Genomic DNA, 19,000 nt, shown 5'->3' with positions numbered 1-19,000 from the left:
GTGCTAGTATCCTCTCTGATCATGGCTTTCATGATCAGTTTAAAAAAAAAGCCTTACATCAAGTAAATTGCCAACATACAGAGAAGCAACATCCTGAAGGCCCACAACCAGGCTGAACATGATCCCTACCTGAGTTTGCAAGTTGATTTGGATGCAGATTGTCTTGAGCCCTCAGTAAGACAACTGTGGTTCCACCATCTCCCATGACCTCAGCTTCTTAGACTTAAAAACAATTTTCCAGGGTCTCAGCTTGATCCTAGAAAAAAAAAGACTGCACAGCCCTACCTCCAATGAGGGATCAAGCTGCTGCAGATTTCTGAAAAACCAAGTTTCACCTAAGCAATAGTATCCATCTGCTGCACACTTAGGTAACAATGTACACTGGGCAGACAGTCCGTTGTCATGGTGTGGCTGACTTCCTCACTTCTGAGGACAAGCCACAGTCTTAGCTGTAAAGTTCCAGCTTAAGAAACATCTGAGCTCTCAGTCACATTCCTATAAAAAAAAATTTCATTAATTCCATTTGCCTAAACTCCTAGCGAGATTCTCTACTACTTGCCCAACGCTAAATCTGCAAGCAACCCCTCTGTATTAATGCCTGTGTATTTCACAATGCTCCGTGCACTAAACGAACGTGCTGTGTCAGGTCCTAAATACAAGTACTTCCATTCAGATACTCATTCTTACACACTTTGTTTCAGAACTACCTTGATACACTGATACCTGCTTCTTATGGGCCTGTCACCAAAATCACCACTTAGCTGTGACATCACCTGTGTTTTCCTGCATGCACAAAGTGATGCAACTCCATACACTGTAAATAATAAATATTATAATACTTTACATATGCCCTTCAGGTAATTATTCTGCAGGAAAGGGGAGAACACATCTAATTTTTAAGAAACCCAAGGTAAGAGCTGTGCATCAGGAAGAAGAATTGACCTTTAGGCATTGTCTTAAGTAGAAGTGGATTTAGCTAAGATTTAAAAGTCTCTACATCTTGTTATAAAATATTTTGTTTCAATCTCACACAGGTCAATTTACAACAAGCACCAAATTAACAATTATTAAGTCCTTAGGCCAAACCAAAGTGTCCCTGTGCCTTAACTCTTCTGTTCAGTTCACTTCATTGTGGTTCATGTGCACGAGTCAGCAGTTCATGGCACAAGGGTCACTTTTGGACTTCCCTGCAGAGTTAATAACTCTCATCAAACAGCGTCCAAACTCCTCCAGGATCATGCGTTCTGCTGCAGCTTTTGACTTGCCCATTTTCTCCGCTTGCTCTGCCTGTGCAAGAAGGCATTCACAGGTTGCATCAGCTACCTCCTTGGTTACAAATGTAAAGGGCAGCCTGAAACAAAGAAAGATCCACTCACTCTCAGCAAAAACACACAACGCTCCTAGCTCCTAGGGCTGGGCAACTTTTTAGTACAAGGACTGATGAGACTTCACCTGTCCCATTGCTTCCAAGAGCCTTTACACAACCAACAGGGAGTGAATAAGCCATAGTTACTGTCAAATGAACTGGTGGGCTGTTGAGCTTTGATGCCTGCTTCCATTGATGTACATTTTGAAATAGACTTTGAAATGCCCAAGTACATAGAACAATTATCCAGCTTTTACTATAAGGACAGCTCAAGGATTACATCCTCTTAGTAAATGGGACGCTTGTACTTCATGCTTTCTTTAAGCACATGGGCTACCATGAGAAGACAATGCTTAGTTATGTGCCTGAATACAGCCATGCTTGGAATACCCTAGGTTCCACTGAAAGCACAGCTGTGTGACCAAAAGGCTCCATTCCCCTGAATGCTCCTGCTTCTGTAGCTTACACGGATAACATTCAAAGATGACAGGGACATACCTGTCACACATCAGAAAAAACATGTTAGAGCAAACTGAAACAGGGTGCTGCATTAACTTACTTCCCACCACTACTGCTGAGTACTGGTGTTGGCCTCGTCAGCAAATCTGAGATCTGGGAAGATAACTTTGTCTTTGCAGCAGTCTGCTGCTGGACTCTAACTTCTGCAGCATCTGCTAAATGCATCAATGTCTTTCGCTCCGGGCTTTCTTCAAAATTTTTACAGCCAATGCATTTGCATATGGAAGAACACATGATTTTTGCCTGCAAGAAACAAAAATCCATGAGAAACCTGTTGCAAACTTGACTCCCTTTATGACACATCACAACAAAAAGCTCTTGTTTCAAACTCCTATCAACGAGCCACCAGAAGAAACCCTGAAGATTTTCTCTCTAAATTCTCACCTCAAAATGAGATGCCTTCCCAGAACATACGCTTGAATCAAATACAAATCAGTGATTTCCCATGCATCCCTTCCTTAACCAACCTACTGTTTCTGGTGAAATTTAGGTGGTTGAGCAATGAGAGAGGTCAGTCTACTGCTGTATCTATAACCATAGAGTGATCAGTTAGCTGATGCAACAACTTTTGCTTTTGACTCCCACAGACATGTTCTATCCCAGAAAGCCTGTGGGATGCTGCTTCAACTTCTCCTAGGGACTTGGTTCTGTAGATTTCTTTAGGAAATACTGCTCTTCGGTAAAGGACAAATCCAAGACTAAGGTCAAAGTTGACACCTGATTTAAAATTAAACCTATATAAACAGAAGTGATCAATTTTGCCTTACACGTGGCTTTCTACATGCAAACTGCTGGAAGAAGCAGTAACGTTACAGCAACAGAAAAGAAGAGCAAACATTATAGCAACAGAAAGAAAGCAACAACACAAATCAGAAGTTGCAACACTAAAGGGAAAAAGCCAGTATCTTTAAGATGAGATAATGGTTCATACCTCATAACATTCGCAGTAGTTTTTGAGACATCCCGAGCGTTTACAGTTACACCCTTTGCTGTGTCTCCGATCTGATTCTCCTTCTTTTCCTTTCCCTATTTTGGGCTTGAAGGCTTCAGGGTTTCTGTCAAGGCAGGCCTGTCAGTGCAGACCCAAAGGGTTAGTCACTACACGCGGGGAGCAGAATTTAGAGGTGCAATAAAAACTTAAGCCTTGCACATGTGGGAAGAGATCACAGCATTATACACACACTCTGCCCTACACTGTAGCTTCAGAAGAGAAACTGAACGGCTTCCATTCCAGAAGCAGGGGAAGAGGGCCCTTACCTTTATTGCTTTCTGCCTATCATTTTCATGTTCAAGGTTGTTATAACAATTTGTACAGTTGCAGTTATTGCAGAATTCACCATTTGCAAAACAATCACAGTACCTGAAACAGAAGATGCAGAAGGCATTTGTAAACATGACCATTACATTGGCGTTAGTCCTGATGCAGTAGCCTAAGTTTATAGTCTGATGATATGCACATACACCAATAAGGATAAGGGTCACCCTATGCTCAACTCTACATGCAGAAGTGGTATCAGCCTCACTGCAAGGCCTAATTCCTCTTCAGTAAGTCTAGTTGCTGTCTAAAGACAAGTATAGCTCAAGGGTGTCTGTCTGAGCTGATGTTTACGTAGTACAGGTCCTCATAGAAAGCTAAGTTAACGAGACTTTTTGCTAGGGCGACTCCTTGGTGGTTGACCCACATTTTGAGGGTCATCCTGCCACAGCCACCTCATAGCCTGTTCTTGACCCATTCAGTTCAAGTCAAGCCTTTAGGAGCTCTCACACAGCCAAAACAAAAGGCAAGCAATTGGAGTGCAAATCAATAGGCAAACCGACTAATAACACAACAGGCCTTTCTTCTTTAGTTTTGCCCATAAGCTGCTTGCAGCTGTGAATGGAGGCAGAGCTCACTAAAGCAGGAATAGAATAATAGAAAAGGAATAACATGTGGTATACCTCCTAGGCTTTGAAGCACAGGTAACTAGGGAAAGGATCTGAGTGAGGATAAAGCTGTAGTTCCCAGAGACTTTTTAAAGGGAGAAGTACGTGAATAAAAAGCAGAAAACATTGACAGGCAAAGCCAATCACATTGCCATACTTCTTACGTACCTCTACTACCTCCCACCAAAATCAAGATCTCACCATCCCACAGATCTGATACATGGAAGCACCACATTCACCCCCAGCTCAAACAAGGCATTGGGCCATGACAAACTCTGGCACGTTCCAACACTTCCAGTATCTGGTTGTCTGTATCTGTAACTGCTGATTGTCTTCGGTTGCTTTTCAAATCTTGCTGGGAGTGTAAGTTCATTTTTAGGAGCCTAAAACCCCTTGCAAAACTGGCTTCCTGTGGCTTGCCCAGAATAACATTGCAAGAACTTGATTAGGGTTGCTCTGGCGTCCACTACAACTGGCTGAAATGCCTTTTGGGGATTTTTAGTGTCCTGGAAGGTCCCAGGGATAAACTACTCCAAAATCTTTTACAACTTATAATAGCTTTCATTTCTGTCCTGATTAAAATTCAGCAGTGGAATGGTCCTGGTTTCTAAAACAAACAGCACTAGCACCAACCCAGTGCCTCAGTGAGCCAATTACTTCTCCTGAGTTCTCTTCTTTGTAGAATAGGCTAAGTGCTTACCTTCAACATTCATCTGGGAAAAAGCAACTCCCCTTCCAGATAGGAAGTTTTACTAGTGAGAAAGAAACTTTGCCAGAGTGAATGAGCCATTTGCTCTCCACCAAAGCCTAGCCATTTAAAGATACAATTACAGTAATTTACAAGAAATGTTTGATTCCAAACAGCACTCTGATGATGCAAAGCATCAACAGCAATGCCATTAGTCTCTCAGAATTTCTAAAGCATTAATGCCCCAAAGACTTAGTGGAAAACTCTAAACATCTAACATGCATTTGGCACTGTGAAGTCAGTCATGTATGTTGTAAAACATACGAAAAAACAACTACATATCTTCCCAATTACCATGTCTTCTATGCAACAGACAATTTTGAGGCTAGGAAGCACAAGGCACCTCCTCACATGGAGTTGTGATGCATTACACGAAAACAAACCCAAACTGAAAAGTTTAAACACACTTCTTAACTTGGGTTCGTATACAGTTGTATCACTTTTTTCTCTTTGAGTAGCACACCACTGATTTCTTCTTCATTATCTAGAATTAAGGGAACTACAGACTAATTTCAGTATCTCCTCCTGTTATTGGCTCCAAATCAGTAAACTGACTTTGCCTCAAGGGAAAGAAACATAGCATCTCCTTAGCTTAAAATGTTTTTATGTCAAATTCTTACAAACACACCAAATGGAATAGCAAAATATCTCGTAAGTATGAGCAAGACTCAGACCTATCAGTGAAGAATTACTTGTCTATTCAGCCACTTGAAAAATTGGGCTGTGTATCTTAAGTACTCGATACAGCATGACACTTAACTGAAGTATAGCAGATGCCCACTGGGATGTCATTTCACTCATAGCAACAACAACACAACCACAGCTGCCGAGTGGAATTGGCTCCGCCACACAACAAGGTTGCAAAGTTAGAAATTTATAATCAGTTGGGATCCATATCGCTCACAGGAGTTGCAAGAATTATACAGGCACTGCCTATACCAACAGCAACCTTAAATTAGCATCTAGACATAACATTTCTCATACTTAAAAACATTATATTCTGATTCTTCTAATAAATTTGTGATGTCAAAAACAAGGCTTAAAACCCCCCCAAACCCAAGCTGTACTTACAATTTCAAACACAGAGACTTAGTACAATTGCAAGGCTTCCTGGGGCGATTTGCAGATTCAGAAGGAATTATTCTGTGGAGCAAAATCCAGTGCATTTATATACACAAATACTGTTTTATTAGTGTCTTCCTATTTTAAATTCAAGGAAATAGCTCATAATAAAAACTTAAAAATAAATCTTTATATTCCCCTTGCATTAGGTTTTTGGGTGACCGCCTTTAATTAACTATTATATACAGTGCCTTTCGAGCCCGAAAAGAGCTGGGTTATTTGCTGCAAATCTGGCTGCTGGGTTAAAGTAGAATGAGGCTTCAAGATAAAGAAAGCATCATAACTAAAAACTGGAATCAAGAACCAGCAGTTCAGTACTCCTCCACACGCAGGGGGGCTAGATCCAACCAAGGTTCACAAAACATGATTGTGCCTTTCCCTTTGTTCTAGCAGCAAATAATGATAATAAAGAAGTCAAGACATTATATTCAGTTTATAATTTTATATCAGACACAGTCTTTAGCTGCTCTTAAAACTCAGATTTTATGTCACTAATCACTATCTAGCACTTTCTGCACGAAATACCAGGGAGATTAAATCAAACCCATTTGTTTGAACAGCTGCATCTGGATTTAGGATTAGTTTTCATCAGCTGAGGTTACAGCAACAAAAAGCACCTTGGCATTTACCATTTCCAGCAAACAATAACACAAAAGAACTGTTGCAGAATAGGTAAGCCTGCTGGACTGGCAAAGAGAAAATAGATGCTAGCTGTTGTTTTCATCCTTAAAGGAAAAATACAAGACTGGAAAAAACTGAAAGCCTCCTGTCAGGATCCATTTTGGGCTTTAGTTCCATTTTGCTGTTTGCCTGGATTTATGCGTGTGTTAAGCATCTAGCTCTTATATCACTGAGTTCCTCTTTCCTGCATGTTGAGGAACAGCTGAAGCATGTAGCATCAGGTGCTGATGCAAAATGAAGGAGGGCTTTCAGGTCAACTTTCTCTTACACGAGTTCAAAAAACAGAAATGAAAACACAGTTTTGATCAAGAGCCTGGCTCAGTGTTCACACAGATCCATGTCTTTAGTCAGAGGTAACAAACACACCACAGTATACTTGATTTCCTTGGAAAATCCCCCAAACCAAACTCCAGCTCCCACCTTTCCTTGTAATGGGACTGAAAAAAGCTGCTCTTTTAGCAGCCTATATTGCAGGCTAGTTGGTTGGTTTGGTTCTTCACCTCCCCCTCCCGAAACACTGACCCACTCACCCATTGAATGGTAGCCGTGCTTGGGACTGGATACTAGATGTCCCTGTAAAGCCAGTGTTGCTTGCTATAGATACATATGATGACTGTTGCAGCTAACAAAACAAAAAGGTTAATGTGTAACATAAAATTATACACAAGAGGATGCACAGCTAGACTTTTAATTAGCTTTCCAGACATTGTTACAAAAATAATATGCTTGTGAGCACAGTTTTAGACATTTGTAGAAGTTGGACCAAGCAGCAACATCCTGCCTCTATACTTAGCACAAAAATATTTTAGATTATACTCTTGTTCTCTATTACAATGTCGACAGCCGTACAGATAACACAGAGGCTATACACAGAAATGTTCAGACCACAAACAGTTCCACCTTCTAAAACCGTGCTTATTTTTCCCTTTCTTTTCCTAAGTAACTGTGCCCCTAACAAAGCAGGATCACCTCCTGCACAAATAACTTTTAATATCTTCCTTAATATACAAGCCACTTATTACAGAATTAAATAAAAGCAAGTAAAATTATTTACATGCCAACTTCTCTGTGTACCTGGACCTACAGTTTATTTTTCTCACTAAAAACCCCAAATCTCCTAAGAACCTGTTCCAAACAACAGTGTTTTGGGCTACTTTCTTTTGTATTACCTACACACAGCCATGTTTTCCTGCTTGGGACCGGTTCTGAAGACAGATTGACCCATAACAAGATATGGACCTACTAGGGCCAGGCCAAAGGGGACAGATTGTATCCACAACACAAAACCTCTAAGGAGAGGTCCAGCAAATGGTATTATTTAGTTTAAGGAAAGTTTTGTGGAAGTGGACTGGAAGGACATAGTCAGAATCTTCAGGGTCAAACTGCAGCTGTGACAAAAGTAGAAGAGAACCAGGTATGAGGCTGGTACCAGTAATGCCACGAGCTGTAAGAGTCCTTGTCTGTACAGACTGGCCAGTCAGCCTTCATCAGAATGTTTAATTTATTATCCTTTTCACTCTGAATGTTGGTCAGATCTTGGCAGAGACGAAAACACTAAACTTGAGCTGGTGTGACTGGTACCACTTGCTCCTGTTAATGTGGTTAGAATAACTAACACTAGTTTATAATGCAAGCAGCCATTCTCTGTGACCGAACGGGTCACATATTCATTCCCTTTCCCCTCGTTATCAGGTCCCGAAGTTCCTGCAAACCAAGTAGACAAACAAAACAGATTTCTTCTTTCTCTCACTACTGGCCTCAAGATTCCTGGGCACCAGGCTGATTATTCCCTTCCTTACCGGCCATGAAAGTCTCAGGCACCCGGTGGTGGTGATGACCCTGTCACCGAACAAGGAAGTGTAACCTCACACAAAGCACCGTGTATAAAAAAATCAAGCAGTTACAAGTCTTAAGTGAGGAACTTGGACTGGAACTACTGCTGGATGGTGAGACCTGAGACTCCCCCAGGAGCAGGGACTCCAAGGACTGAGTGACTTGTATTCTTCTAAACGATTTTCAAGTCATTTCTGATTGTTATATCGATAAAGCAAACCGTGATTTAAGATGTGACGCAATCTACGCAGGACCTAGGTAATTAGAAATCATAAGTTAAATTTTATTATAAATTCTGTACTATGCTTCTTACAAAATTGTGCTACGCTACTTATAAAATTGTACTACACTGATTCTGCTTATATAAATCCTGTGCTATTCTGATTATATATTCTATGCTACGTTAATTTAAAAAATGCTGTTAAGAAAATAAAGCTTTAGTTGCAACTACAATTTAGTGTCATCATCATCCCAAACATCTCTAAAACAAACTGCCTGTCCTCTTAGTGTCAGGTGACAGCTAGGGAGCAAGACCCTTTAAGATGAAGGCAGTATGTTCCACAACAGCACTATTTCCTTATTTATCTCTGAATTGACACCATACCTGTGTGACATACTGAGCTGGAAGGACTGCGTACCCGACGTTTCCTGTGCCAGGTGCTGGTGCCAGTACAGTGCCTGGTGGGAGGTTGGTGAGGTTGGGCTGAATCTGTGGCAGTGGAGCGGCTGGCATAATAAGTCTTTGTTGGGGCTGACTAGTAGTCACTATCTGGGAAGTTGGGTTGATGGGTTTGGGCACCACCTGGAGAGAAAAGAGGTCTTTATGAAATCATTGTGTTGTTGATTCAGAATGCACTTTTATTAATAGAACATTTCATTACAGTGCTGAAACTGGACTTTTTTTTTTTCCATTCAGACAAAATAAGTCAGTAACATGCCTTTTGCACTTAGGCTTACCTGTTTCACAGTCTGTGCTGGCACTATGGGAACAGACATCCGCACTGGGGTCGCGTTCACCACCACCGGCTTTGCTAGTATCAAGAAACAACATCACATTAACACACATTGGAGGTCCATGGTTCAGTTCTCCAGAATTGCTCATGCACATAATGCAAATATACTTAACACTGTAACTATGCACTGAGATTCATTGACTGAACTCATGGCATATGACACTTGCCTAAAGAACACCTCTGCAAACAGGTATTTGGCAAAAGAGTGTGTGCACACAGAATCACAGAATCATCATCCGGCCGGAAGAGACCTCAAAGATCATCGAGTCCAACCGTTACCCTTACACTGCCAGGGTCCCTACACCATGTCCCTCAACACCAGATCCACACGTTTCACAGCAATGGCTTAAAAAACAGCTTGCTCCTCTGGACACTGGATATCCCTTGGCAAGCGGAGAATAGAAAAACCACAGCTTGGTTTGAAATCTTATTCCATCACAGCTCTGAAAAGCATGGACAGAAACCAGCAGAAACATCTGGTACTTCTAAAGCATTTTACATGGAAGGATCTTCATGTTGCAGGAGTTTTGGGAATATGTTTGTAGGCTGTACCGAGTTCACACTTTTCATACAGAGGATCTGGGACTTGCCACGAGTCACCCACAAAGCTGGTAAACTAGGGAAAAGCAACCTAAAATGCTCCAAGGATTCAGGCCCAACTAGACAGCAATTTGACACAGAGGAACATTTCCACATACAAATCAGGAGGTAGGTAACAACAGAATATAAAATTTATAGGAGTCTACCATAAAACCAAGTACATCTGGCAGTCTTGATAGATCTCTATTACGTACCCATTTTAATCCTTACAAAACAAACATGAAAAAAACAAGAAAAACTTACTCAGCACCAGTACTTACACTGTTGAAGAGGCTGTGTATTCGTACTGGGATTTTGACTGGCTGATGGGGTTGAACTATTGGCTGTTGTGGCAGTAACAAGTCTGACGTAATGGAACTTGCTTCCAGGTACCTGAATCTGCTGAACATTGGGTGCAGTTGCCAAAGGAATAATTGTCTTAAATTGAGAGGTACCCACTCCTCCGACAGTAATGGTCTGCACTGCTGATTTCACAGCCTGTTAAGCCAACACAGACAGCATAAAGTTACTTACACAAAGGCAGAAAGAATTGTGATTGTTCCTTAATTTGTTAGTGAGCAACTCTTTAATCCATTTGTATCCTTGAGAAACAAGTCAGTTATCCCTATTTTTGCTTTTTAAAGTAAAACAGATGAAAAGATATTAAATGCCTACCAACAGCTCAGAGAAAACTCAGTTCCATTTTCAATGCTCTACACCAAACACTAGAGTAAACTAATATTTACACAAGTAGGGTGACTCAGTCCACTTGCCCAGATACGCTGTCTGCCAAAACCACTCCAGGTGACTGCAGAGAACATTGCCAGTTTGTGTTCAAAATCAAGCCGTGAACAAAACTAGAAATATTCCTACTAACAAAAACACATGGTACGAACTTGCTGTGCTGGACTGCAGCATGATTTATCTCTGTATGTACAGATACACCCTGTTAAGACAGTTTGCGATTAAAACACAGAAACCACTGTGCAGTCCCTGAAAAAGAAATGGAATAGAGTCCATAAACTCATAGCTGAAGACATCAGAGACTGGCACAATCTCAGAAATGAAAGAAGCAAGAACAGTGAAGAGGAACAAACAAGTTTATTAAGAAGAAAGCAAAAAAGGGAGAGAAAGGGAGTCTGGCAGTCCTGTGCTACCTCACAGCCGGTACATCTGGAATTTGCAATTTATCTCAATCTACAATTATCTACAATCTCCAATTTATCTCAATCTACAAACTGATACCATGTGCTTACTGTATTTACACACATTCATAAGTCTACCAGTTTGAAAACAGCATCTTTTTCTAGCCTTGACGACAACTCAAACCTTGGTTTATTCTTTCTTTTTCTCCTTCCACCTAACTTCTTTCGGACCTCACTTTTTATTCTCAGTATGCTTTAATACTGTTAGTATTAAATTTGGCTGATAGCATGATGCAATTTCTTAATAGAACATTTTCTCAGCTCCCCAGCTTTCAGCAACCACATGAATGAAATCTCAATTTGCACATATTTCACTGGAACTAGAAGCCTGGTCTTTTAGAAGAAGGTGTTTTCTTGGGCATTTTTTTAACGTACTGAAACCTCAATAACACAGAGTAAGAACTGTCTGCAAGCACAATGACAGCCTAAGTGTTATCACAGAAAGACCAGCATGGGCAGAGTTCCCTCTAGCACGCAAATTAGTGGCTGTCATTCAAGGACAACTGGGAAAATTGTAAAATTCAAGTGATGGTTCTTCTAAAGCATTTCTTCTAATGGCATGTTCTTAGACAGGTGAAACCCTTTGTGTTGTGTCAGATAGCTTCGGATCAGAACTCACTATGTATATCACAGAGCTATCTCTCTTTTGTTACTTAGGTTGCTTGCATAGAGTGACAACCCTTTAACAACTGTTCCAGAAAGACAATTTGCCATTTAACATTAAGATAGAAAAAGATTCACTCAAAAGAGGAAAAAAATAAGACATGTAATTTGTAAGAAAGGTCAGTTTTGTCTTGTCATTTGTTAATGCAAATCAATTTATCAAAGCTATTATGGAAATCCTTGATATCTTCTAGAAAAGAGACACGGGAAATTAATAACTTCTAATTCTGTAGATCTCAGACCACAGTGTCTTGGTTATGCAGACCTCTAGCACAGGAATATGAACTCTACTGTTGCAAACCTCAGAAACACCTGGGAGGCAGCCCATACTAGCGCACAGAACCACTGGTAGTAGAACCACTTAAAAAATTCTTCCTCATGTCATGGAGAACCTTTCAGGTGAGCTGGGAGATTCAGTTTACAGAGACGAAAACGAGTACCAAGAAGGGCTTTACAGGCTGGAAAGCAGCTTTCTAACAGCATGCCCTTGTATGAGCTTGCAACGGTTTGCACCCCTCGACTGAAGAAGCAGGTGCTCCTCAGGGAGTATTCTTGCGCAAACACCATTACAAGAACATCTTGGGACTGACCACTGAACCACTGCAGTTCAAGACTCCAGTTTCCTGCAAGCGATGAAACAAAGACATGCTAGAAGACAAAAGGAAATTTAGGCTGTACCTGGGCGGTTGTTTGGCTGACTATAGCCTTCCCAGGGGAAGAGGGTGCTGACTGTTGCACTGTGAGGATCTGCTGTCCTAATGCAACATTCAGTGGGACACCCACTGTCTTCTGAGGGGAGTTGGGAGGCTGAGAGGCCACTGACACCACTGTTAGCTGCTTGGCAAAACAAAGCAGGTTAAATCTCAACACCAGATAAAAGACCCTGCACATACACATTCCCCTCCTCATGAAAGTTATTTTTCCCCACCACTGTAAAGAGCTCTTTCTCTGAACAAGGGTGCTGTATTCAAACATAACTCACACAGGCCTGACCATGTAACAACGGCACATAGACACATTAGAAACTTCAAGGCACTGCTGGTTTTCAGCACCAAAAGATCCCTGCAGAAAGCTAGCACAGCTTCTGTTTTTTCTTTGTTTGTTTGGGACATTTTAAGGAAACCAGTCCACTAAAGACTGAGCATTGTTCAGGATGATTTTTTCTGAATAAGACCTTTATAATCGGTACCATGACTATTTCATCACGAATGGAAAATTTAAAGGAGAGCTGTGGAAAAAAAAAATTCTCACCTTACACTTCTGATTCAGCCAAAGCATAGGATCATCAGTATTTTCAAATCTACTTTCCAGATTCCTGTAGAGATCCAGTCTTCTGACCACACTACTGCAGAGTGTAGTGTTTGAATACTCTAGTCTATACAGCCACACCTCTTCCAAGGTTGGTTTTCTATTTTTTGTTCTAAACTTTCTTCATGTTTTAAAAAAATCTCCTGATCTTTGAAACAATTTGCTTCTAAAAGATATTTAGAATTACTTATCCACAGTAAATTTAAGATGTAACCCTAAGGAGTCTTTTCCCCCCCACTCATTGTTAATTCTAGATTTTTTTTTTTTTTCACTTCTTCCTCAGATTACTTCCCTCACTAATAATTCTCAAAGATAAATCCTTCACTCCAATTGCATAACATTACATAGCTAAAGCACGGCCAAGCTAAGAGAATTCTTTACTCTTACATCAGATTTTATACGTGATATTTAGTTTGTATGCACTACGCATCTTGCCTCGCCCCCCCGCTTACCTTCTCCAGCAATATTCCTCTTTTAAAAATAAAGTCAAGTCTAAAATGCAAGCGTCACCTTGACGCTTCTGTAACACCGCTTACGATGGACGAGTTACCTTTTCTACCTATCGCCCACCTGTGCCTATCTCAAGCCCTGTGTTTGTCAAGGACCGCTGCAAATCTCATTTACTTCAGATGTGATTAGGGAAGACTAAATTATCTATGCTGTAGCAGATAGTTGATGTAGCAGCCTGTTGATGTTTCATGAAGGCATTAAAAAAATACTGTTTGAGCACTTGGCTAAGAGAGAATAGAATGGACGCTTAGGGAACAGCAAGAAATGGCAGGACTGGGAAACAAATGCAGTAATGCATATTTAGTTAAAACCACAGTAAGGTAGCCAATTGCAAAAAGCCTAGCTTAGGCCATTACTCCAGAGCATCGTGATAAGCGATAGAGACTCTGGATCGGTGGGATCATAAAGAGCTTGTAGCAAAGACACAGAGACCTCACACCACTGTGCAGGAAGGATAGAAGGCTGCAGCCAGAACCAGGTCCTTACCTTATTAGGGGATTTGAGTGGTGAGATAGGTATTTTATTTGGTGTCTGTTGTGTTGTTGTACTCAGTGATGATCCTATGACTCCGCTTTCAGAGATCGTTATTGCCTTTGGTGGTGTTCCTGGAGCAGACTGTGAAAGAACTCTACCTACAAACAATGAAGATACCATCAGCTCAGATTATCCCTCTTTATACTAACTTTTAAAGCAAAGATGTCCCTACATATTGTGCAATTGATCCCCACTTCTGAGAGTGCATTACCTTGTAATAAGGACATTGGTATTCTTTAAGTCAGATTTAGCAACAAAGGAAAAAATAATTGGCATTATTTCAAATAAAAAGACAGGTTTAATCAGGCTTAAAAAAGTTGAAATGTACATTCAGCTTTCCATGACATCCAGCTGAAAATTCTTTAAAACCAGGACAGCATCCTGAGGCACGCAGCCCTCCAATACACCTGCACTGCGCACAAACACCCACTCAGCTTGCAGTTTTCTAGGAATTTCCTGGGCTGCTACCAACGTACAGAGAAACTGAGCATCTGTGGGAGGCTCCTTCCTTATAAAATCTCAGCCATCAGAAATAAGCTGTGTTACAGCGACCAAGAAAAAGGCTCAGCTCTGAGTTGTTTTTTTTTGTCTTCTCTGTGTTGGTGGTTTTGTTTGTTTTCACTGCCTAACAGAAACGTATGACACTCCAGTGAAAATATGAGTGGTGGTGTAACTCTACAAAATATCTGCTTTTACAATGGCAAAAACTGTTAAATATCAAAACCAGCAGCTCCAAATCACGAAATCAGTGTTAGAAATATTGCAAAAGTCCCAGAGTGGAAAATTGATTTTTTCTTTCCTTATTTTTTTTTAAATATTTCTAAGTTTCTTTCCAAAGAGTGCTTGACCGCGGAGCTTTCCTCTGCTGCACTTCGGCTCAGACTCATTTCTGTCATAGCTTCTGTCACCCATTCTCTTGTACTACGTTTATCACAATACGAAACAAACACACACCAGCATAACTTTTCCACCCAAAACCAACCAATGGCATGACAATTAAATTAACTGGAATTAACAAGAAAAAACATCATCCTCGTGGAAAGCTGCCTTCCTCTGAGGTCTACATGCTGGCATCAGCTGCCTAAATAGAATCTGGGTGCTTATACTGATTTACAATTCCCACCTCAGTTTGCACAAAAATTCCCAGACAATTAAAAATATCTATCAGATCCATAAAAACACGCATACAAAAATCAAAACACAACACACAAACGTTACACTTTTCCCAAAGTGATGCCAACCTCGCAAAGCCGGTACGCTGTGTTGGCTGTTTGAAATGTTTAAAAAGACTTCCCTCTCAATTAGGTTCACCTCCCAGTGATGCTTCTCTCACAGGCTCAGGAACAGGTACTCGAGATTTTCCAACATACTGAATTAAAAGCTGGAAGTTTATTTTGTAACATATCTGCTTGTCAGTATTATGTAGGTATGTTTTGATCTGGACATCTGCCTTCATTCTCGAGGCAGCAAACTTAAAAAGATGCTCTTGGTAATATTATTTTTGTTGGTTCCTTACCATTCACCGGTCTTCAAGTACTGCCAGATGAAAATGAAATGCAGCTCCAAGTGGCTTGTTTTGGGGTATCTGATGCTTTTGGATTGGGTTTCTCGTTTGGTTGGTTTTGTTTGTTTGTTTTAAACACACAAACAGCTTAATTCAAATGTTTGTAAACATAGTGAAGCAATGTTCTCATTCACAGATCTGCACATTTGGTAGGGAATTGTCTGAGAAAGGGGAAAAACTGGTAAGAAGGATGGCAAATCCTTCTTTCACCTGAAACACATGTCAGACTTCAGGGTGCAGGCAGTGTGACAACTCAAGGAAAATACTGTTTCAGGTAACTGCCACTCACTCGTATCTATCAAAGCTTTGAATACTGAGGACAGCTGCATTTTTCTTAAAAACTTTCCAAGTCCCAGTTCTGTCAAGGTTTACATTTGTTTAAATATGTGGAAAAGATTTTAGGCCTGCTTGGATTGGTTAATCTAGAAGCAGCTGAAGACATCCTTCAAAGCTCTGACGAAGATTCTGGCATTAGTCCTCTTGAGATAATTAACATGTCTAGATGTTACTTGCATACATGCAATGATGGATTTAGCAAGGGACACGTCAGTCTCAGTGCCATAATAAAAAAATTACACTGTGGGAGTTTTTTTTCATTTTGGGAGTTTTTTTAAAAGGACAGAGATTTGAAAGAGACAAATAATTTCTTATTTGCCTTAATTACTTTCTTGGACTGCGATGCTTATTTTTGAAGTAGGTGAGCAACTTAACAGTAACAACACAGCTTTATTAAATTTTTTTCATTCAAATGTTTTTCCTGTTATTTACATGTATTACATTTAAGTAGAACTATAAACAGATTAAAATAATACAAGAGCATGCGTCTCCTTTTCCCTCTGTGTAGTTAAATAACGTACCTACAAATGATTTTTGTATATCGAGTAGCCTTTTCTCTAGCTGTGAGGTATTTTTTTCTCCTCCCCAAAATCCAGAAAGTAAAAACATCTTAAAGTAAAAACAAAATAATCAAACTCTACAATCAAAGATAATTCTGAACAAGCAAAGTGTAAAGGTACCAACAACTGCATTTATTGGTTCCTGCCCACAAAATTCTCTGCTGACAACTATTTTCAATTGCCTGTGGTACTTCAACAAAAACCATAGTAAAACCGAGACAGAAAAATTTCTACAATCGCCACCTCTTTGAACAGCCTTTAAAAAACATGAAAGCAAATCAAGTAAAAGTAGTATAACCTGCGATGACTGGTGACACTTGAGTGGTCTGCCCTGTAACAGCTTTGCTATTGATTGGTTTTGCAAAGATCAGCTTGGTGATCACTGGGCCAGAAGTTGGGGTTCGGGTCTTCTTTGCAATCTGAAAGATGGAAGAAAAACTATCTAAAGTAACTTGAGCATTTTGGATCTACATTATTGTACTGTTAAGTACATTAGAAAACAAAAGAGACAATACTCACACACGTAATTAGAAGAATAATTGCTTATCTTGCATCTCACCCCCATTTCTAATGATGGAGAGAACTAGGATATAATCCATGCCACTTTGAAAATCAGCCACCAAAGCACAATAGCCAAATCCCTTACAGGTTTTTCTTAAGATATCTCTCTATGCAAACATACCTCATCTTTAAGAAGCTGAAATTATTTCTTATATGCCATTGGTCTATATAAATATGTTAAAATTAAATGCACAACTCTCTCAATATTTAAAGCTTTAAAAATGTTACTACTTTTTCACTCAGCCAGGACAAAACTTGTTCCTCAATTGATTTAAAAACAAGTACTGCTTTGAAACATCTCCTGACCTCTTCTGACATAGTAGCATTACTTTTATCCTGCAAATGGGGAAATGGCCTCCTGTAACAATTCTCAAAAAGTACGTGGCTCATCAGTTCCTCAAAGTTTTGCGACCTCACTAGCCAAAACAAAATCAGCTGGCTACATCCAGGTAAAAGACGGTCTTTTTTTTCCTATTGGTGATCCAGGCTCCTGAAAGACAACTGGACCAGGAACATGTACACGTGATTCGAGGAGACAGATAGCTTCAACTTGGTATCTTTACAAAGCAGGGTTTTATAGTCTTGGAAGTCTTAAACAAGACTTTCCCCCCGCTTTTCCACACTGACAGATGTTAACCACCAGACGCATTTATCCTAACAGTTTCTATACACTGGCATCCACCTGGTGAATAGTTCAATTAAGAGACTAACTTCTTTCAAAGACTATTTTAACCTGTTGACTGCAGAGGCTGCCTGCAAATGCAGACTATCACTACAATCTTCCCTGAGTCCAAGTGAGCACATTGGAAGGCATTACTAAAGCCCCCCAGGTCAGGCCTATACCGTCTCTCCTCCACCACATATGCCCAGCCACATCCCATGAGCACCAGCCACCAAATCCAGCAACATCAGAGAGGCACAGCATTGGCAGCCACGTGGGGAGCCACTTCTCCAAAGGTGCAGAATCACCCCTGTTACTCAGTTAGCTAACTGGAGAAGTCTTACTGATGTGTGAAGATACAGAGATGACAGCCACTTACAATAGCCTGAGAAAGTTGTGAGTGCTTAAATGAAGCAATTGAGTAGGCTGGATGTTATGTTTTCCTACACAAAACCCCATTTATAGAATTTGCTGACTGCAAACACCTCCTTTACAGTAACGTCAAAACTTTCAAAGTATTCAGTAACACATAACAAATTCCCCAGCTACCCTGCAAAGAGCACACATGAGGCTGTTTCAGCTTCCAGCAGCACACTCACAGGAGGGCCATGGAAGTCAGACCTCCCCCTTGCTATGATACTGGAGCCCTCCAGCTTCCTGTGGAAAGCAAATGCTATCTCTGTGTGCCTGAGCTGCGCCCAGCCAAGGGAAAACAGCAATAAGCAAGCTCTGATACCAGGCAGTGCCAGAAAACAAACCTCATTTAAAGGAAGCCATGTGCTGCTCCACAGTTACTGTACAAGTGTTCCTCAGAGGAAGCCTTCACCTCAGACCATTGGCAGATGAATGTCATTTGCCCAAATATGCTGCACCCAGGCCACATGAGCTACTTTATAGGTGGCATACAATAGCCAAAGCTTAAAATGAAGCAGAAGGAAAAAACCTGCTCTTTTTGGAGATACATTAACTAAAACCTTGAAACAGAAGAAGGAAGCTGTTTGAAGAAGGAAGCTTCATTCACAGCCCAGTTTACAAATTTAACTCAAAGTCACTTTAACATTTCAAGGATTCAATTATCTTAGAACTTACACAGCTGATAGATAAGCAGACATTTTTTTGGTAAATTTGCACACATTTTAATTTCTGATAAATTCCTCACATTTCATCTGCTTGAGATTTCTGTTCTGATTAAATTAATCTTACCCTGCTATATGGGATTATTGTAACTCAACTGCTATTGCTGTTACTCTCTGAATTGAGGGCAAAGTCTGGGTTAGAATGTCATCAACATTCAGCAGGCACAGACAGCTCTAG

General features: G+C 40.5%; 1 protein-coding gene across 4 annotated transcripts in view; it reads right to left on the bottom strand.

The window, feature by feature from the left end:
- Positions 1-998: 998 nt before the first annotated feature.
- LIN54 (lin-54 DREAM MuvB core complex component) overlaps positions 999-19,000 on the bottom strand; it is a 23,807-nt gene continuing 5,805 nt past the window's right edge. For 2 of the 4 annotated variants that reach the window (XM_010132916.1, XM_010132919.1), the window contains exons 2-12: positions 16,763-16,883; positions 13,957-14,102; positions 10,066-10,282; positions 9,150-9,223; positions 8,797-8,994; positions 6,890-6,981; positions 5,628-5,699; positions 3,143-3,245; positions 2,817-2,954; positions 1,926-2,128; positions 999-1,351 (exon numbers count right to left, since the gene is read on the bottom strand). In XM_010132916.1, coding sequence (XP_010131218.1) covers positions 1,150-1,351; positions 1,926-2,128; positions 2,817-2,954; positions 3,143-3,245; positions 5,628-5,699; positions 6,890-6,981; positions 8,797-8,994; positions 9,150-9,223; positions 10,066-10,282; positions 13,957-14,102; positions 16,763-16,883 — 1,566 coding nt within the window. In that variant the 3' untranslated portion in view covers positions 999-1,149. Of the gene's footprint in view, positions 1,352-1,925; positions 2,129-2,816; positions 2,955-3,142; positions 3,246-5,627; positions 5,700-6,889; positions 6,982-8,796; positions 8,995-9,149; positions 9,224-10,065; positions 10,283-12,330; positions 12,487-13,956; positions 14,103-16,762; positions 16,884-19,000 lie in introns of all 4 variants that reach the window. The other 2 variants (XM_010132918.1, XM_010132917.1) reach the window with 2 other exon arrangements.

This window comes from Buceros rhinoceros, unplaced genomic scaffold, assembly GCF_000710305.1.
Source record: "Buceros rhinoceros silvestris isolate BGI_N320 unplaced genomic scaffold, ASM71030v1 scaffold16303, whole genome shotgun sequence".
NCBI classification, from domain to species: domain Eukaryota; kingdom Metazoa; phylum Chordata; class Aves; order Bucerotiformes; family Bucerotidae; genus Buceros; species Buceros rhinoceros.
Note: the sequence above shows the minus strand (reverse complement) of the source record. Positions and strands in the feature narration are given on the sequence as shown.